The sequence below is a fragment of the Triturus cristatus genome, chromosome 12 (genome assembly GCF_964204655.1).
Source record: "Triturus cristatus chromosome 12, aTriCri1.1, whole genome shotgun sequence".
Classification (NCBI taxonomy): Eukaryota; Metazoa; Chordata; class Amphibia; order Caudata; family Salamandridae; genus Triturus; species Triturus cristatus.
Window position 1 is genome coordinate 427205298 of NC_140595.1, and position 21908 is coordinate 427227205.

A 21908-nucleotide genomic window follows, 5' to 3' on the forward strand; every position below is an offset into this window, starting at 1 on the left:
TCCAACTTTAAACCCAGCTTTGCTTATGAGCCTTGCAAAGGTTGTGAGATGGTAGTTTTCTCACTGGCCCGCCTGCAGTCTTAACACTTGTTTCTAGCGCCTCTTAGAGAAGCGCGCTTGCAAAAAATTCCATGCATTAACATTCTCTCTTGTGCTTCCTAGGGTTTGCCGCATGAACATAACCTAATACTTTTGGATGAGTACATAGGAGATGCAACAGACCCTCAGCAGATTAGAAACGGCTTTTCTGAAGCACTTGCAGATGCGGTATTTGTCGTCCCATCTGTGAAGACTGCCAAACTCTACAGAGGTGAGTTGTAAGACCATTTGTAAACTCTACAACATTTAAAAAAATACTTCTGAGGTTTGGGAGTCTTTTAGCTCCATCCTCATGTTAGTGATCGTCAGCTGTGATTTACACTTCACAGTCCTGAACAACAGAAACAACTGGTCATTGCTCATTTTGCTTTGGCTGTTTTCCCTGTGGCCCTGATCCAGCAATAAAACTGTTTTTTAAACAAATGTAATCAACTGCAAATTTGTCTTTACTGTGCAGTGAAGTCTAAATTGATGCCTAAATTCCAATATTTTTTGTATCAAATAAGAAAAACGCGATATGAATATTAAAATTCATATGAATACATCAGTATACAAATGTGAAAGCCTTCAATTGATAGACACAGTACCGAAAGGACACAAAAATAATAATTTGCAACATGCCACTACGCAATGCTCTTTGCAAATTATTTATTAATAGACAATTCCTAACAATGCCCTTCTCAGGTCCCCAATGGACTCCCGCGAATGATAGGATCCCTAATGGTGTCAGAGACATCACCATGCTGCATTCATGTCAGGGCACCCACCTGATCCTTAACTGCTCGAATCCTTGCTTATCCTGGGGGGCGTGCCAGAGTGTCTCCAAAATGGCCGAACTGACGTGATTCCTTGGACCAGGGGATTTTAATCCATCAACAGTAGCATTACTAGAGAAGATCACTAAGCATGGCGTACCTGCAGTGACTACATAATGTATACAGGAGTGGCGGAGGCTAATTTAGTGACACAGGTACCCCTGTGACTATGGAAGACGAGTGGAGGCAGTGACATCTGGATATCTGTGCCACTGCTAAGAACTGAGAGGTGCAGTCACTATATCCTGAAAGCTAGATTGACAGTGTGGTCATGGTAGAGGTTAGCTGTGCTGTGGGGTGAGTTACATTCTCCGTGCTGATCTGGGACCAGCGTGCCGAGGGCATCTGGCAATATATCCACTGTGATTGTACCTTGGCAGCCAATGACCACCGCAGTAGAGGTGTGTAGTGGGTAACGGGTCAGTTGCTTCACCTCGGCAATGATGCACACTCTACCACCAAACTTCATGACTATGGGTGGACTATGTGTGTGAGCATTGTAAGGTGGCCTGGGCAGTCTTGTGAGACTATAAGTATATATACTTTACCTCTTGTATTGAACTCAAGTGGCCTGCTGGGCATGCTAGCTGTAGTTTGAAGGCAGGGATACAAAATCCCTGCCTCACTGATAAAGTGGCTTTAAGAAGATCCACTGCACCATAGTGCTAACTGAAGTAGCCCCATACGTTGGCACCCCCACTGTTACAAAAGCACAACCACACTTGGGTGCCCTTAACAGCTGCAAGAGTTGAGCGTGCAGCTGTTGCCCATACATTTTACCTAACGTGGGAGATCAGTCTGTTAATGAGCATATCAGACTGTTGCAGAGTGACCTAACCCTCACTTAAATGTGGGTTCACAAGTTAGGTGATCCTCAGTACAAGTCAGGTCTACTTTTGAGTTGCTCCCAGCAGAAGCTGTGGGGTACGCTGCGATAATACAAGCAATTCCACTCTACATTCCATAAAAATGTGGCCAAAAGTGGCCACAGGCAATAAAGACAACTTTTGTCACCAAGCACCTAAACTAAAGAACAAGTTACTTACCTTTGCTAATGCCTTATCTGGTAGAGACTATATCTAGCCGCAGATTCGTTACCTTACGATTTCCCAGGCATCAGACTGGATCCGGAAGATTTTTCAAGCAGTCCCCCGGCACACTGGTAGGTCAATCAGCTCCTCATCCGTCATTGGCATCGTCTGTGCCAGATTGATGTTGTGCTACCTATATTGGCGCCACCCAGGCACACTGACGTCAGTTACTTTTTCACACCAGAAGCGTGAAGCCATGAGGTACACTGACAATGGTGTGTCCAAACTAGGACGCTGAAAAGGATCAGCCCTGACCCTAGAATTCTGTGTGCAGAGTGGAGTGGATGGGTGTGTTGTTAAAGAATATGCAGCTAGATATAGTCTCTACCAGATAAGGAGTTACCGAAGGTAAGTAACTTGTGCATCTGATAGAGACTACTAGCTGCAGATTCCTTACTTTTGAATTGATACCCAAGCAATACCATCCCCGGAAGAGGGTCTGCAGACAAATTTACATTAGAAAGTCCTGCAGGACCAAATGGGTGAAATGGCCATCCCTGCGGACCGGAATGTCCAGACAATAATGTTTAGTAAAGGTGTGCAGGGAAGCCCACATTGCTGCCTGATAGAAATCCAGGACCAGAACTCTGCTTGCTGATGCATTGGTCGCAGCTTTAGCTCTGCTGGAATGACCTTGTAAGCCTTTGGGAGACTGCTTCTTTTCCAATACACAGCAGATCTTGATGCAGAGTATGACTCATCGAGAAATGGTGCACTTCTCCATTGCCCAACCCACGAAGAGTTAGTCATCCGCCCACAACTCTCATGTGCAGTCAAGGTAGAACAACCCTCTTTTTGGGTCCAGACCGTGGAGTCCCGTCCCTTCTTTGGAAGTATGTGGAGGAACATAGAAGGTGGGCAAGTGACAGATTAGCTCACATGAAATGGTGTGACCACTTTTGGCAAGAAAGAGGCCCTTGTGCAAATCACCAGTTTGTCAGGGTAAACCGAGAAAACGGGAAGCTTGGATGACAATGACTGCAGCTCGCTCACCCTCCAGGGACATGTAATTGCTACAAGGAATGCTCCTTTAATCGTAAGCAGACAGAGGGGACAATTGTGAAGAGGCTTGAAAGGAGCACACATCAAGAATTTGAGGACTAAATTAAGATCCCATTGTGGCATAATAAAAGGTGTAGGGGAAACATATGTTCAGAAATCTGTTTACAGTAGTGGACTTAAGTAAAGAGGGTTGGTCAGGCAGGTGCAAGAAGGCAGACCAAGCAGAAAGATAACCTTTCAGAGTGAATAAAGCAGAGCCCTGTTGGGCAAGGGTAAGAATAAAAAGCAAAATATCATAAAGGGAGTCAGAAAGTGGGGCAATGGAATTTTCTGTACAATATGATACAAATCGCTTCCAACAGAAGGTGTATATTGTCTTGGTGAAGGGACGCCAGGCTGCCAGAATAACATTGCAGACTTTGGTAGGAAGATTGAAAGCTATGAACTGCCGCCCTTCAATCTCCAAGCAAGAAGGCAGAGAGTTGACAGGTTCTGGTGAAACAGCCCTCCCCTGCTGCTGCGACAGAAGATTCTGCCAAAGGGGCATCCTGATTGGAGAATCGATGGCTATGCTCAGTAGCTCTGGATACCAGAGTCTCCATGCCCAGTCCAGAGCCACAAGAATGACCTGGGCCCGTTCCTTCCTGATATTGAAAACTCTGGGAAGGAGTGATATGGGCAGAAAGGCGTATAGGAGGCCTAAGCTCCACTCAAGATGAAAGGTGTCTCTGAGCAAGTGCCACCTTGGAGATAGAGGTGAACAAAACTGCTGATATTGCGCACTTTCAAAGGAGGCGAACAGATCTAACCAAGGTTCTCCCACTGCTGAAAGAGACATTGTGCTCCAGTTGGAGATGCCATTCATGATCCGCTAGGCATCCACAGCTTTGCTTCTCTGCCCCAGGTGTTGAACCATCCACTCCGGATTTCCGTCAGACCCATGCCCACACCACATCTTCAACAAAGCCAGCACCACGATCGTACCCCATCTCTGGAAAGCCATTAACATTTCCTTTGAGACAGCAACCTTCCCGGAGAGCTGGAAGCACGCCGAGATCAACGCCTTACTCAAGAAACCCAATGCAGACCCAAGGACCTCAAGAACTTCCGGCCCATCTCCCTGCTCCCGTTCCCAGCGAAGGTCATCGAGAAGACAGTCAACAAACAACTGACCCACTACCTCGAGGAGAACAGCATCCTGGGCCCGTCCCAGTCCAGGTTCCACAGCAACCACAGCACTGAAACTGCCCTCATCGCCACCACCGATGACATCAGGAACCTGCTAGACAACGGAGAAACTGCGGCCTTCATCCTCCTGGACCTGTCAGCCGCCTTCGACACGGTCTGCCACCACACACTACGCACACGCCTCCACGACGCCAGGATCCAAGAGAAGGCCCTGGACTGGACCACCTCCTTCCTCTCCAGCAGAACACAGAGCGTCCGCCTCCCCCTTCTGCTCCGAAACCACCAACATCATCTGCGGCGTACCCTAGGGCTCATCCCTCAGCCCAATGCTGTTTAACATCTACATGGCTCCGCTCACCCGCGTCACCCGACTACACGACCTCAACATCATCTTTTACGCCGACGACACCCAGCTGATCCTCTCCCTCAATAAGGACTCCCACATCGCCAAAACCAAACTCCACGAAGGAATGAAAGCCGTCGCCGAATGGATGAGGAACAGCCGACTGAAGCTGAACTCGGACAAGACGGACGTCCTCATCCTCGGATCCACCCCTTTGGCCTGGGACGACTCCTGGTGGCCAGCCGCACTCAGAACAGCTCCTACACCCACCGACCATGCATGCAACCAAGGGGTCATCCTCGACTCCACCCTCTCCATGACTAAGCAGGTCAACGCCGTCTCTTCCTCCTGCTTCAACACCCTCCTCAAGCTCTGCAAGATCTACAAGTGGATCCCCACCGAAACGAGAAGAACGGTCACCCAGGCCCTCGTCAGCAGCAGGATGGACTACGGAAACGCCCTCTACGCAGGAGCCTCGGCCAAACTCCTGAAACAGCTTTAATGCATCCATAACGCCTCTGCACGCCTGATCCTCGACATGCCTTGCCGCAGCCACATCACGCTCCACCTGAGAGGCCTGCACTGGCTCCCCATCAACAAAAGGATAACCTTCAAACTCCTCACCCACGCACACAAGGCACTCCAAAACACCAGGCCAGCGTACCTCAACAGATGACTCAGCTTCTACACCCCCACCCACCAGCTCCGCTCCACCAACCTCGCCCTTGCCACAGTCCCCTGCATCTGAAAAGCGACCTCCGGCGGTAGATCGTTCTCCCACCTAGCCACCAGGACCTGGAACCCCCTCCCCACCCACCTGCGGCAGACCCAAGACCTGCTGACCTTCAGAAGACTCCTCAAGACCTGGCTCTTCAAGCTGTAGCAGCATTCCCCACCCCCCAGCGCCTTGAGACCCTCACGGGTAAGTAGTGCACTTTACAAATGCTATGATTGATTGATTGAACCACCAGGAAAATACCCTACTGTCCAGAGACACAAGGCGTCTTGACAAAGGGTCCACAACCCCACCCAACCTGTTTGTTGTAGTACCACAAAGCTGTGGTGTTGCTCGTGAACACTTGTGCTAGCCTTCCATTAATGTAGGGTAGAAAGGCTTTCAATGCCAGTCGGATCGCTCGGGGCTCCAACAGGTTGATGTGCACCCTGGATTCCGCCAGAGACCCAAGTCCTCTGATCTCCACCTCTCCAAAATGGCCGACCCATCCCAGCAGTGACGCATCTGTCACTACTGTGAGATCTGGTTGGGGAAGGGAGAGGGGTCAGCTGCTGCTCCAATCGCAGTTCGTTAGCCTCCAGTGCAAATTCTTCTCAGTCCCCTCTGAGATCTGGACCTGGTCAGAGAGATTCTCCTGATGTTGCACCTACTGGAACTTCGGGTCCCACTGCAATGCCTGCATATTTCATCTGACATGTGTGACCAGCAGGATGCAGGAGGCCATGAGGTCCAGATGCCTCTGAGTCAGTCTTGCCGTAATCCAGAACAGAGGCTGAAACATCAGTATCATAGCCTGAATATCTTGGGCTTGCTGCTCGGGAGGATAGGCCCGAAACTGCACTGTGTCTATAACAGCTCTGATGAAAGGGAGCATCTAAGAGGGAGTTAGGTGTGATTCTGGAACGTTGATAGTTTTTTAAAAAAACATATTTTATTGATTTTCATAACACAAAGGCTATTATCAATTATATATCTCCAGCACGTTGATAGTTAACCCCAGCGAATGCAGGAGATCCACGATAGTCTGGAAGTAGCAAACTACAGTCTGGGCCAAGGCCGTCTTCAACAGTCACTCCTCGAGATAGGGAAAGACTGACTCCACAGATGAGCTGCAACCACCGTCATCACTTTTGTGAAAACCCAAAGGGGTGCTGGTAAGGCCAAAAGGGAACATGGTGATCTGAAAGGGTTCATGGCCTACTGTGAACCGCAGATAATGTCGGTGGGCAGACAGGAGTGGGATATAGAAATAAGCATCCTGCAAGTCCAACACTACCATCCAGACTTCAGGATCCAAGGCAGATAAGACCTGAGCTAGCATGAGCATCATGAATTTCTCTTTTTTGAGGAAGAGGTTAAGGGCTTAGAGGTCTAGGCTATAAAAAGGCCCTTGTCCTTTTTGGGGACCAGAAAGTAGCGAGTACAACAACCACATCCTTTTTCTGGTCCTGGAATCCTCTCTATGGCTCCCTTGGCCAAGATCCATGACTTCCTTGCAGAGCAAGGACAAATGATCCTCTGTCAGCCGGTCATAAAATAGAGGCATGGAGGAAGGGGTGATCTTGAAGGGGAAGGAGTAGCCAGTTTGGACAATTTGCAAACCCCACCTGTCCGATTTTATGGACTGCCAGTGGTGGAGGTGATGACGGATCTTTCCACCAACTGGATGCCCATGATCTGAAAGGGAAAGATTAGAAACGTTTGGAGGGTGTAGCAGCCAGGGGGTGGTTGCTCGACCAGACCGCTAGCTACCCAACCCACCAGGCCAGTAGGAACCACGCCTTCATCCACGCAGAGGCTGGGAAGCTTGTGTGGCTCAGTGGCCCGGGATAGCGTTGGTGTGGTTAAAAAGCCCTTCTGTAGCCATGAAAGGAGAGAAAGGCAGACTGGGGATGATGACGTGGGGTAGCCGAGAGCCTCAAGGACTTGGCCACAGCTTGCAAGTCCTTAAAGCGCTCCAGCAGTCTGCCTTGTCCCCGAAGAGACAAGTGCCATCGAAGGGCATATCTATAAGGGAAACTTGGACAGCCCCCAAGAAGCCACTTGTTCTCAGCCAGCTGTGGCGCTTCAGGGCCACCATCGAGGAAACTGCTCTGCCCAACAAGTCGGTCATGTCCAGAACATAATTGATCATGAACTTTGCTTCAACTCTCCCGTCTGTAACAGCTTAGGAGAGGATGGCTCGTGCCTCCTCCGGTACAGCACTTGCACAACCATATCCCACAGTGTTTGAGAATAGCAGCCCAATTTGCATGCAGGATTCACGGCCAGCAATGCCAGGCTGGCGAAAGAAAATATTTTCTTCCTCAAGTTTTATAACTGGCCCTAGGGGGTGCAAGGTGGTGACCCTGTTATTGCAACCAATGTATCCAGACCAATATGTCTCACACTGTTGTTAGCAGAATATTGTCCGTTTTGCTACCTGGTTGTTTAAATATCAATAAAAAGATTTTTTTAATACAAAAGACAGGGACCTCAGAGAGTGAGAGAAAGGGGCAGAGAGTTTCTGGTAGTGGATGAAAGAGTACTTCAAGAACAAAGCACTGGCAGCTTCTCGAGGTGTCCTTTCTTAAGCTGTTTTACACAATGAATAAATTCATTGCCAAAATCATTAACAGGTTTATTTCGTATGGCACTGATTTTTTTTTTGCTTTTCCCTACCACTTCTTTTTATTTGTTTAGAGAGCGGAAATCCAGTCTATATGTACGAGTTTCAACACAGCGCAAGTGTGCATGACAACAGACCAAAGTTTGTGAAAGCAGATCATGGAGAAGAAGTTGGATTCGTCTTTGGTGGGCCCTATTTAATGAATGAAGTAAAAATTATTAGTAAGTAGTTATTGAGCAGATTATCAACATCTATTTAATGTGCTGCAAATATACACAAGAAATAAAAATACTGATATTAATTAGGAATAAAGAATGCAGATCCAGATATTCTGTAGCGTAGCAGAACAGGTTCAATCGCATGCTTTTTTCCTACCTCAGCAGGAGTCTGTGAAAAACCAAAAACTTAAGAGACCTATGCACAAGGAGTTTTGTCACTGCATGTGGGGGCCATTGTAAGTTTTTCCTTTCCTGACTCTCCACACTGATCCGGCTAGAGAAAAGAAGTGACTCCTGTCCCGCCTGAAACGAGATAGGGTGACACTCATTTGAGCTGGCAGATCAATGAAAGATGGGCCATGAAGTAAAGCTTTCCGACAAAGGCAGAGCCATTTGAGGCTCCGCCATTGGAACCTATGTGAGTCACATGCATCTGAATGGGGTAAACATGAGGCTGGCACATAATGCATTGCCCATTTTTACTGGATGCCCACATCTCCCACTCTAGGACTGAAGTCTATATTTTCTAATAGGGGATATCAGTGTTGAAATCACTACTTACTGTCTGTCTCCAAAATAATGAACTCTAGAAGGATTGAGCTTTAGAACATTCTCGTCCATACAAACAGCATATCAGTTTTGAAACAGACACAGACCTTTTTGACAAAGGACTCGAAATAATGAGTCTTATTCCTGGGCAGGTGTCTATAAGGATGAATCAGTCAGTGTTAAAAAAGGGGGGTCTCTAATGGCAAAGGTAGGTACCTTTGTGCAAATAGGGACCATTGCTTCTAGTAGGGTAAGGGGGATACACACTTTAGATAACCCCTGCTCACCCACTGGGTAGCTTGGCACGACCAGACAGACATATCCCAAAGGCAATGTGTAAAGTATTTGTACTCAGAACACACAGTAATACAGTGAGAACACCACAAATGTACACCACGCCAGTTAAGGGAAAAGAGTATCTTTATCTACACTCAACAAGACCAAAATGACAAAAACCCAACATACAGGTAATAAGATATGATTTTAGAAGAGTTATTGCAAAACTAAAGCTTGTAGAAAACAAATAGCTCCACCTGGGGCTATTACAATGTCTTGACAGCAATAAATCCAAAGTACGGCGCCGACCGCGAGTCACATGGACCCCCAAACAAACAGTACCTTGGAAACGAAGTCTATGACAATGCACGGCGTCGTTGAGGTGAGGTGTCAGTGCTGAGGTCAAGGCCGGCTACCTGGCTGCCATGGGGGAGGTGAGGCGTCCTGTCCACGAGGAGGCGACGTGTTGTGTCCAGGACAGAGGAAGACGGTTGCGTCAGTGGTGAAGCGTTGGTTCTGGTGACGATGTGAAGTTGGTGAGTTCATTGAGTCACTCTTGGCGCTCATCGCCGCCACATAAGAGGATGCAAGCGCTGGCAATGACATCATTACGAGCGCTGGCACCAAGGCACGGCAAATAACTGCAGGCGTCGGCATGCATTGTGGAGCATCGGAGCTGCGGTGCAGGCCGGGCGGTGCATCGTTAACTTCACGAGCCGTGCCCCGGGACTCGGTGCAGGTCACGGCGTCACAGCGGCGTCGCTGATGGCTTCGGAGACAGGTATTCTAGGTTCTCTTAGGTTTCTTCCAGATCCCAACAGCAGGGACAACCTCCAGAGGCCCAAAACTGGAATAGGCACCTCCTGGCAGGTCAGAACTCTCAGCAAGAGGGTGGTTCAGGGGAGGTGGGGTAGAAGTCTTTGTGTCCCTGAGACTTCAGAACAGGAGACCAGCACACACAGGCACAAGGAGATCTTCTTCAAGCAGGTTCAAAGCAAAGTTCTAGTCTTTGTCTTCTCCTTGGCAGAATAAGCAACTGCAGGCCAAACTCACACAGCAAAGGGACAGTACTCCTCACAGCTCTTCCGCTCTCCTCCTTGGCAAAGGTTACTCTTGAATCCAGATGTAATCTGAAGATCAAGGGTTTTAGGTCTAATACTTATACCCCAAAATGTCTTTGTTCTCTGTGAGTAAGGGTCTCTGAGCCCAGTCCCAACCAGTTCTGTCCTCACTGGTGCAGTATGACTACAGGGGGTGGAGACAGCATTATGCAAGGGAGACAGGCCCCATTCAGGTGCAAGGAAATCTCCTCCCACTACTCTAAATGTAGCCAAGCCCCATTCAGCTCAGCTCTGAGTTATCCTGGAAGGGCCAGGTACACCTCAAACCCCCACCCCCCAGTGGCTGTCTACAGTGAATGCACATCCCCAGCCCCTGCCACGCCATAACCAGACAGTCAACACACAAACAGGCAGAGGCTCATAGAATGGTTAAACAAGAAAATGCCTACTTTCTAAAAGGCAGTATTTCACTGTCGGGACATGTCACACAGACCAGTACATGTCCTACCTTTCACATACACTGCAACCTGACCATGGGGTACCTTGGGCCTACCATAGGGGTTACTTATATGTGAGAAAAAGGAAGGTTGGGGGCTGGCAAGTGGGTGCACTTGCCAGGTCAACATGGCAGTTTACAATCTGCGCACAGACACTGCAGTGGCAGGTCTGAGATACATTTTCAGGGTTACTCATGTGGGTGGCACAATCAGTGTTACAGGCCTACCAGTAGCATTTGGTTTACAGGTCCTGGCACACTCAGTGTAATTTACTAGGGGTTTACCAGTAAAGCAAATATGCCAATCAGGGATAATCAATTGTAAACACAATTTACATTTGGAGCACTTGCACTTTGACATTGATCAGCAGTGGCAAAGTGCCCAAATCTTTTAAACCAGCAAAAATGAAATCCAGCACAGCATCAAAAATACAGGAGTTAGAGGCAAAAAGTCAGGGGAAACCACGCCAAAGATGCCAAGACTAACAGTCAGTTACTGTCAATTTTAGTCTGAGTTCCACATCAGATTCTAACAATGTTTTTCAAACTTTGTTCCTCTTAAATGCATGCCCTTAAAAGGAATGTTGTCTATCTTTCATAGATAATATGGTAGCCAGTGTGACAGCACTGCTGTAATAACGCCTGTAGCTGGATCTGCTGTTTGCTACTATCAGCAGATGCCAGCAAGTTTAGGAAATGTCAACAAGGATCGGACTGGATTGAAGTGGAACGACCATGTACACTGGCTTTAAGAGGTTTACAATAGCTACTTGAGCCAGAGTTTTGGTCACTTGACTCTCAAGGACCTTTGCCCCTGTATACTTTTTGCATAATGACGAGTGTTTTAAATTGTATTCTATATGCTACCTAAGCTTCCAATATCTAAGGAGGCATATTGCCTGGGAATCTGGTTTGACCTGGAACCTTAACCTCAGACAACTTCTTTGTAGGATCCAGGAGGACATGCATAGATGGATTAATTTGCCCCTAACCTCTGCAGAGAAGCACTATTTAAGATGATGATCATCCCACGCATGTTATACATGCTTCAGAACTTCCCGATTTGTTTTCAGCAAAGCTGAGTTCACGCTCTTGTAGCAAAGTACATAAATTCTTGTGGCCGAAGAAGCCCCCAGAATTGCCTTTGGCTAATGTGTACAGTATACATTTAATGGCGGGCTCGCCATGGCAGATATCTATTGGGCAGCACAAACCCTGGTGGTGAATGACTAGATACGTGGGGAATAGGATGCCCTGCATTTAAGTGGGAAATAGCAATGATCAACCCAGACAACATAACAGGCCTCCTATACAGCACATCTCGTCCATGAGTCGCTCCTGGAGCTGGATAGGGTGGTGTTCAGGGAATGGAGGTTGGCACTGAGGTGGCATGGATAGGAACGGCGGGTGACACTTGAGAGCCCCCTCTGGTCGGGTTACTGGTTGGACCAGGTTGCGCGACTAGAGGGATTTCAAGAATTAGACTGACTAGGAATATCAAAGTTGAGGGAAGCATGGAAGTGCAATCACATGAAGACCTTTCAGGACCTCCAGAACGACTACAACTGACACAGATCTCAATTTTACCAAAATTTACAGCTACGACATGTAAGACCACCGAAAGGTCCTTGTCCAGGTTCCCGAGTACAATCCTCTGGAAGTGCACCTACTTATGCGGTCCCTGGGGAAAGAAGGGCCATCTCAGGTCTATGGAGCACTGGTGACCCATTTCCCCAACCTTATGGAGATCTTAAGAGCACGGTGTGAGGTGTGGCTGGGTCTCCTGAAGGACATAGACTGAAGGGAGGTATGCATGGCACTACGCGCCCTGGCAATGATTTACCTTAAATATCTCCATCATACATACATTATGCCCCAGTGGTTGAGAAAAGCCCATAGATTCCCTGCACTCAACTTCCGTAGATGCCCAAAACATGAAAGGGGTTTCTACCACATGGCTTGGGTTGTCCAGTCACACAGCACTACTGGTCACAGATATTCACCCCACTATCAAGGGTACTGGGAAACCCAATCACAGCTTTATTGAGCATGGCTTTGCTGGGCACTCTAGATTACCTGGGGTGGAGGCCCCGGGAGATCGGACCCTGCTGGGGTTTGTAATGCTGATTGCTAAAAGAGACACTGTCAAATACTGGAAATCTTATGGAGCCCACAGCAGAATGGAAGATGGGAATAGACTGGTTTGTGAAACAAGAGGAGCCCATGTACGCCACATGTGGCTACCCCCGAAAGTGTGCCAAGATATAGTGTAAGTGGTGGGCCTACTATGGGCTGGGCTGAAGGGGTTGCTGGTGAAACCTATGATCTTGTACTGCTTGTTTTTCATGAGATGTGCAGATCTTTCCCATGTTTTCTTTTCTGATGTATCTCAATGAGAGCGCTCAAGGTACTGAATTAACAATGATTTTAAACAAACATTTGCAATGCAATAGGTCTCGCATTAACGAGAGTTTAGGCAATTGGCAAAGCAATAGCTTAAACTCTCGCAAATGTGAGACCTATTGCATTGCAAATTTTGTTTTTACTAGCACCCATGCAGTGCTTTCACATTCATGAAGGCTGCACTCCTTTCTTTAAACAAGCCGTGTCTGAAGAAAGGGGCGTGTCCAACATTAAAGTGAAACTGCGGCATCAGACTTTGACGAAAAAAAGCATCTATTTGTCAAGTTGTTGGCCGCGTCCCTTTCTTTAGAAGCGGTTTGTGTAAAGAAAGGGGCGCGGCCTATATGAATGTGAAAGCGTCACATGGGCACTAGTAAACTAAATAAATAAATAAGCGCACCGCTAAATGAAGACCCCGCTGCTAAAATAAATACATTAAAAAACACAGCCGCTTCAGTTAAAACGGACCGCAATTAGTAGATATTAAAATAAAAGCGGTCAGCGTGCTGTGAGGTAGTGGGTGGAATAGGGGAAGCATATTAAATTAAATCGTTCTTACCGACTTATGAAGCAGACCCTGTAACATCACCGGTAAAAGGTCCAGTCGTTATGGGAGGTAACAAATGCAGACAAGGTGGTACCAAGGAGGGACTAACAAGCCTAATAACGACTTGGAAGCCAGCATTTACAAAGGACAATGACACAAGCCAGTTAAAGATATGGGCGGAGAGTGGGCGGGGCTTCAAAGCCATGCTCCACTACTGCATGCCGCGCAGCAGCGCATGTCCTCTTACATCTATACGGAGGGGTTGGAAAAGTCAAAAATGTGATTCCCAATCATATTTTGTCTCTTAAGCACTTGTGAAGAGACAGAAAGTTGAGTATCTTTTTGCTTTGCTCCCAGACATTGGCATCAAGGCTCAATGCACTAGCTACCTCATAGCCTAAAGGAACAAGAGGATTACAGCTGGCCATTTAAGTGAGGCATTTGCGTTGTAGCCAACTCAAAATGAAATAAGAAACCTCTCTCATCCACTGTAGGTTGCTAGTGTGAACCCATACTTTGTGCGGTTGCTGCTGAATGTGTTCCAGTGTTTTCAAGTTACACCGGGACAAAGTTAACGGAGCAGGATGTATTCCCTTATTTCATGCACTCACTGCCACAGCAGACAAGCCAAACAAGTTTAAAGGAGTGAATGTGAGGGGAGATGGATGTGTGCACAAATCCAAAGCCAGGAACGTGACATGGTGGGTGCCTCATGCTCTAACTTATGAGAAAATAAGAAAATAGATGCCCGGCAGGCCGTGCGCGCTGAGTGGATACCAGACATCTATGGCAAACACTGGTGTTGTCAGGTGCAGACTTCTGCCATGCACACCCGCAAAAATGAAAACACAGCAAGGCTGAGACAATAACAGCCATTGTACGGCGAGCCAAAGATGGTCTTTCCCGCTGGGCACAGAGGGCCCGCTGCCACTTGTGTGATGGTGCTCATGCAGGCGTCTCGGAGAGGGTGCAGTTTACTTACTGGCAGCACAGTGACAAATGTACAGAGCACCGGCTGTGTGTATAGATAGGGACATCTTAAGGATTTGGGGGGCCCTGGGCCAAACATATTTTGAGGGCCCCTATTCAGGACACCTTTGAATTTATGATCTAATTTGAGCCCCTGTTTCCCACGCAGTTTCCGCTTCCTCAGCTGCGCTAGCGATCCAGTATGCATCATAGGCATTAGCCTATATATTCCCGATGTAAATGGACACGTGCAGCTTACAGGTGTAGGATTCAGGGTTTCCTGCCCTGCTACTACGTTTTTAATACTTTTTAAATTGTATATGTGTGGCTGAATTACTCAGTGCTTTTTAACAATTTCTCCTACCTATGCGCCCTTGCACTTTACTTCATTCTGCTTGCCAACACCTACTTAGCTGCTCCGATTCGCATTTCGGTTTTCCTCCAGTCCTGGTCCGCTGCTGCTGATACGCCGATTGTGTGGAGGGCTGGGGCTACTATCGGGCTACTCACTTCCGCCCACGCAGTTTCCACTTCCTCAGCTGTGCTAGCGATCCAGTTTGTATCATAGGCATCAGCCTATATATTCCTGATGCAAACGGATGCGCGCAGCTGATAGCTGTAGGATTTAGTGTTTCCTGCCTTGCTACTAGGTTTTTATTACTTTTGAAATTGTATAAGTCTGGCTGAATTACTCTGTGCTTTTTAACAATTTCTCCTACCTATGCGCACTTGCACTTTACTTGATTCTGCTTGCCTGCACCTCCTTAGCTGCTTCGATTCGCATCTCGCTTTTCCTCCAGTCCTGGTCCGCCGCGGCTGATACGCTGATTGTGCGGAGGGCTGGGGCTACTATTGGGCTCCTCACTTATGCCTATGCAGTTTCCGCTTCCTCAGCTGCGTTGGCGATCCAGTTTGCATCATAGGCATTAGCCTATATATTCCCGATGCAAACGGACGTGCTAAGTCGACGTGCCCAGCGGGTGCGTCGCTGGCACCAAAGGTAAGCCTGTCTGCGCCCGGAGGCGTTCGGCGCCGGCCATGCTGCCCAGTTCCCCTCCGATGAGTTTCTTCCACTATATTGCAATAGGGAAAAACTGCTTAGCCTTAGGCGGCTACCATTATGTCACTGTACAGCCGCTGATCCGAGGTTGGAGGTAGACTTTCGATGCAATAAGTGCAACTGGACTCTCCTCCAGCCCAGGAAACTCTCACCCAATATCCTCCCACGCAACAATAAGTGTAAAAACAATAAGAAAACAGAGGACTTAAAGGCCACCCTTTTAAATTGTCGCTCTATACAAAAGCACGAACCATACATATATGGCCTACTTTTAGACTAACAGTCTGATCTTTTATTTCTCACTGAGTCCTGGCTGTCTGAAGCCTCCAACCCTACTATCACCTCGGCCATCCCTACGGGTTACAACATTCTTAGGAGGGACCGATCGAATGGGAAGGAGGGAGGTGCTGCCATGATTTACAATAAAAAACTAGACTGCTAAGGCTTCTGCTGTACCTTATCCCCCCATCATAGCATAGCTGGATTTCTGATTTACAGACCTCCCAGTGCTATTGGAAATGTTATTACTACGCTTAATACAGCCACCACCTCCCTGGCCTTAAAATACAACAACTGCCTCATTCTGGGATATTTCAATATACATATGGACAATGGAAAAGACCCTCAAACAATTTCCTTGTTGGAGGTGCTGCAGGCCTGCAACATGTTTCCATCTGTTTCTTTGGCCGCCCATGAGAAGGGCCATACCCTAGACCAAATCGTTCACAACTTTGACATATCAGTAAGCCTACCTCTTCCCATTACCTGGTCTGACCACCTCCTATTAAAATTCATCATTCCCAACTCTGCCACAGCCCCTTGAGCTAACACAGGGCAGAGGGTCTCTAATTACAGGACGTTCCAAAAAATATCCATCCCGATGTTCACAGACGCCCTCGGTCGTTCCTCACCAGAGCTGTCTGGCTGCCCCGACTCGGACGCCCTCTCAATAGATTCATGGCTCCGAACGAACATTGATGCAGTGGTACTTGTTGTTTGCTGCTCCTCAAAGAGGTCAGCCCCACCAGCTCCATGGTTTAACGATTCCCTTAGATCTCGCAACAGAAATTGTGGAACAATTGAACGGAAATGGCGTAAATCCTATCTACCTGAGGACAGGAAGGTGTATAAAGACACCTTAAAAGCTCATTACATTCTCGTGAAGGCATCCAAGAAAAACCTCTTTCAAACCAAGATAGAAAATGCCCAAAATAGGAGTAAGGAAATCTTCAGCATAGTTAAATCCTTTACTGTCCTGAAAGCCGGCACAAAGGAAGGGCCATGCACTGAAGAATGGTCTAAGTAAATAGTTGAATTCTTCCACAAAAAGATCTCCATGATCCAACAAGCCTTCACTAACATCTCAGAGGAAGAACTGACCTTCTACCTTAGTTCTAATAGCAAATTTCTTGGATCCTCCATCTTTACTAGCTTTCCCTGAGTTTCAGCTTGAAGAGTCACTGACCCCTCTCCAAAGCATTAAGTCTGGCTCTCCTACTGACCCATGTCCAGGGAATATCTTGAACCTATTAGCTCCCACCATAAACCCCACAGTAAACCAGCTCTTTAATGCTTCTCTCTCCTCAGGCAACATGCAGAAATATGGAAGAATGCTAAGATTCTTCAACTGATAAAAAAGGTTAACGCCAAACCGACGGACCCTGCCAACTACAGGCCAATCTCCCTTCTTCCGACCCTCTCCAGAGTACTAGAGAAGCATGTAAACAAGGCCCTCCAAAAACACATTGAAGATGGGAAGCTCCTTCATGAGTCCCAATCCGGTTTTAGGGCTAACTACAGTACGGAGTCCGCTCTGCTGGAAGTGACTGAATTTCTCAAGGGTAAGCTGGACCAGGGAGACAAGACTGTTCTGATACTGCTCGATACGTCGGCGGCCTTCGATATGGTCCCACATGAGAGGCTCCTGGAGAGACTTGCTAACATCGGTCTGGGGGGGGACCGCCTTAACATGGATGTCATCCTTCTTGGCAAATAGATCTCAGGACATCTGGCTCCCCCCTTTCTCATCACCAGTTCCGGCCATGAATGTAGGTGTCCCTCAGGGCTCCATTCTCAGTCCTACCCTTTTTAATATATATCTATCCCCCTTGCATTTCTGGTAGAGGAAGAGGGCGCCAAAATTGTTTCCTATGCTGATGACACTCAGCTGATTTTTACGTGTGAAAAAGGAACCGACTTTGACGAGGCAATGATTAGGTCTTGCCTCACAAAGGTTTTTAACTGGTTTAGATCAATCAGCTGAAGTGCAATCCTGACAAAACTGAAGTTGTTTTCTTTGGTAATCCATAAACGCCTGACTGGAGCGCTTGGTGGCCAAAAGATCTGCCGCCCCCGCCCGCTGAAAAGGAGAAAGTCAAAAACGTAGGAATTGTCATAGACAAGACACTCTCCATGTGCTTTCAAATTCAAAATCTAAATGGCACTTGCTTTGGCATACTCTGGATGCTAAAAAAAACTCCTGTCACTGTTACCGCTTGAGAGCAGAAAGATCGTGGTGCAGACTCTGGTGACATCAAAGCTTGACTATGTCAACAGCTTGTACCTCTGTCTTCCCAAATCCCTTATCCAGCGCCTACAAGTGGTACAATACGCGGCGGCCAGAGCCATCCTGAGACCTAAACCCAGATCTAGTATGACCCCTATTCTTAAGTCTCTCCGCATAAAAGAACGGATCGACTTCAAAGCGATGACCATCTACTTTAAAGCTTTCCATGGCTTAGGAGCCGGCTACATAAATAAGCGCGTTAATCGCTACACAACATCTAGACCCCTAAATTCTTCCAATGCGAACCTGGCCATCATGCCTAAAATATGCAGTGCCCGCATTGGAGGCAGATCCCACGGCTTTCTAGGCCCAAAATTGTGGAATAACCTCCCTGAGTCTCTGAGACTAACCACAGACCTACTCTCTTTCATGAAAGAACTTTAAAACCTGGCCTTTTGATAACTGATGGGTCTTTTACGCATGTTTTCCTCCCACTGTCATGCGCCAGGACACTCTAGTCTGAGTAGCTGCGTGCTTTATGAAATACACAATTTCATTTCTTTAGGTCCCTGACAGTGCAAAGGAACACTCGTCCAAATTCTAAGCGCCTTATTTATGAGGCCTTGCTTCCCTTTTATGCAGCTTGTGCGTCACTTTTTGTGACGCACCGGCAGCGTAAAATATGTGCAATGTTACGCCCTATTTACAAAGTGACGCATCTAGGCAGATGCTTCACTTTGTAAACCCCTGCACCGCATTATACCTGCGCCAGGCATAATGTATGCAGGGTGGGTGTTGCCCCGCAAAATGCCTCGTAGAAGTGGCGCATTGAAATCTATGAGAACTCAGTGCGCCACTTCTAGGACGCCATTGCGTCAATATCTTACACCTGCCACACAGCAGGCATAAGACTGATGCAGGCCCTTTCACATGGGGCTTGCCCCATGTGAAAGGACACATTGCTGGAGTTGCGTCTATTTTCAGACACACCCCAGCAATGCATCCCTTTTGCGCATACAGATACGTCAGAAATACTGACGTATCTGTAACTCCTTGCGACATGATGCGTCATACAGCAAATATGACACATCCATCATGTCGCAAGGAGGGCGCACTAAGAAGTGACGCATCCCTGTTTTCAAACAGCGATGCATCACTTCTCATAAATAAGGCCCTGAATGTGTTTACATTTAATATTCAGGGATAGTTATGTGTGCTTTCAATATTGTAACACAGCAGCAGCTCACCAATATTACTGCAAATAATCTCTGTGTTGCCCTCCCATTTCTTATATGTTAGGCCTTGTTTTGATCAAAAATAAACATTTTTTATGTATATTGCATGAAACATAAACACAAAATGTCTCTGCAAAATGGCTGTACTAGACTCTCACACATCAGGTACATAAGAAATAAATGAAATGAAAACAGAATTTAAAACAAACTGTTTAGGAAATATTCAAGGTCATTAGGGCAAAACTCTGGAGAATGGATCTGACTGTCAGGGGGCCCCCTGAAAGGCTGGGGCCCTGGGCCAGAGCCCCCTTTGCCCATGCATTAAAACGTCTCTGTGTATAGACTGTCTAGCAGGCTCATCATCACACAGATCATCCTCCTCCCGGAATCTGTCTGCGAGGGGGCGCTTCAACTGCGAATTTCATTATAGCTTCAAGCCAGCGCTTTCTTTCTCGCTGCCGGTGTGCCAATATCTACCCACAAGTGTGTGTGAGGAGCTGATCTCTCACAGGCAAATGGTCAGTTTTTGCAAACAAAGAAGATACTTTAGGAATGCGATCAGATGTCTAAAGGGAGATTAGCTATCTAAATAAATGCCTCTTCCCACGCCCTGGCTCCGGCCTCACCATGCACTGGATCTCGTCCACCACCTTCCCCCGGCTCTCGCTCCCATTATCCCCATACCTCTTCCTCCTCCGGCGGGTCCAAGTCCTCTCGCCCCGTGTGCCTGCCGTTCAGCTCCATGGCTTCAGTGTGGGAGCCCATTCTTCTGGTGGGATCCCACTGCCACTGGCTGGAGCAGGGAGTGTGTGAGCCCTGGGCAGTTGTGGGAAGCGGTGGGCTGCAGTAGTAGGGGAGGTTGCTCTACGAGAGGGGGCGGGGTTCAGAAAGACTCATGCCCACACGTGTTGGCTGAGGTAAGGGCTCTTCTCTCACCAGCGAAGTTAGGAAGGTCCCCTGCGGCAGGCTGGGAACTCCCACTATTGCAAAGTGGAAGCGAGGGAAGGAGGGGTCTAAAGGGGCGGTGAGAAGGCATGAAAAACGGGGGGTGGAGAGAATAGTAATAGTAATAGTAATAGTAATACATTTTATTTGCAGAGTTAATAAAAACCAATGCAATTTCCACATTTAAAAAGGGAAAAAGAAGACATGAACATACTGTACAATTTCCATCATAAACTTGATAGTCAATCTAAAATGATAAAATTCCCCCCCCTTTTTTTTTTCTTTTTTTTTAAAACTTCCAAGTTAAATACTTCAGTAACCCATTTCCATCACTGTAATAATTATGATAATAGTAAACAGTGTGTTGGATATAGTTCATACTAAACAAGTAGCTACAAACTAAGTTAAAAGCAAGTTCCTTTTCTCCACCTCCTTCATAAACTTCACCAAGTTGCAGTTTAGCTGCAAAACGTCGGGGGAGAAGCAGGCAAGCACGGCATTCCTTCGTGTGCATATTCCTCGTTGATTAAACAGTAATTTCAGCAAACGTTTTCTTTCCTCTAACAATTTGTCACAGGAACACGAAAAAAGGTGTGGCATGTCCTCAGTTGCCTTGCCACACAGACGACATAGGTAGCCCCCTTTGTCCCTCTGCCAGTGCGGAAAATGAGATCTGCAAGGTATCAGGCCCATTCTGAGTTTTAAAAACTTCAGTTTTTATAAATCTTGAGTAACCCAGATTGAGGTAGCTCTGTTGGCCTTGATTGGAGTAAGAGTTTAAGACAAACCACCCATGTGACCTCCTGGCAACTGACTCCTTGTCTTCTATCCATGAAAGGTATTTTGTTGTTTTCTTTACCAGTCTTTTGACTGTAGTATGGTTGGTGGGAGTATTCCACCGCTCCTTTAAGCCTAGATTCACCAGGCTTTTGGCCAAATAGATGGCAGCTTGCGATGCTGGGTTCCGCTGTAGTTCTAACCATAGAAGGCTATTCAGGGACCCTTGTTTGCCTTCCTGATTTTGTCCCACGTAGTTATGTATGCCCCCTGTCTCGCAAGTGCCTGTTTCTGGCCACCAAACTCTAGCCTCAGTTGAGCGGGGAGGTATATTTGGGTAGGCCGAAGATAATCCTATATACTGATGTCACAGTTTTGTCTAGAATTCCTGCATCTCTTCCTCTTTGAACTTCGCTGCCATAAGTAATGGTAGGCAAGAGTTTGGAACGTATAACTTGTACCAAGGGGAGAAGAGATGGGCTGGTAAGTTTTCCATTTAGTTTTTTTAACGAGACTGCAATGGAGCCCGAATTCAGTACCGCAGTAGCCCAAGCCCAAGCCCAAGCCTGATCTGCACAAGATCTCCTTTCAGCAGCCTGATTCTAAGCTCCTTTCAGTATAACGTGCAAAAAACAAAAAACAAGAAACAAAGGCAAAAGGCAAAAGGCAAAAAAGGCAAAAGGCAGAGGACAAGTTCCCCCTTTCTTCTTACTTCCGCCTCCGCTGCCCCTTTGCCTATTCCGCCTGCTTCCTCGCAGCTTCCTCACAGCGCAAACGAGTGGCAGACGAGGAAAGCCAGAAGGAAAGCCGAAAGGTCAAAATCCTTGGACTTGCAGTGGAGCTGACGTAAATTACAGGGCAAGCTGCCGCTGCGCCGCTGCGGAAGTTTGGCGGGCGGGGTAACAGCCTGCTGCCGCTGCCGCAAATGAGATGAGATGTGCCGGTGCCAAGAGAACCCGAGCCCTGAGTGAGACCCTTTCCAGT

The 21908-nt window shown here is 47.4% G+C and overlaps 1 protein-coding gene across 1 annotated transcript in view; it reads left to right on the forward strand.

Annotated features, from left to right (window-relative positions):
• LOC146776058 (cocaine esterase-like) overlaps positions 1-21908 on the forward strand; it is a 605874-nt gene that overhangs the window by 570811 nt on the left and 13155 nt on the right. Inside the window, exons 11-12 of the mRNA XM_085638256.1 lie at positions 163-310; positions 7957-8103. Coding sequence (XP_085494382.1) covers positions 163-310; positions 7957-8103 — 295 coding nt within the window. The remainder of the gene's footprint in view (positions 1-162; positions 311-7956; positions 8104-21908) is intronic.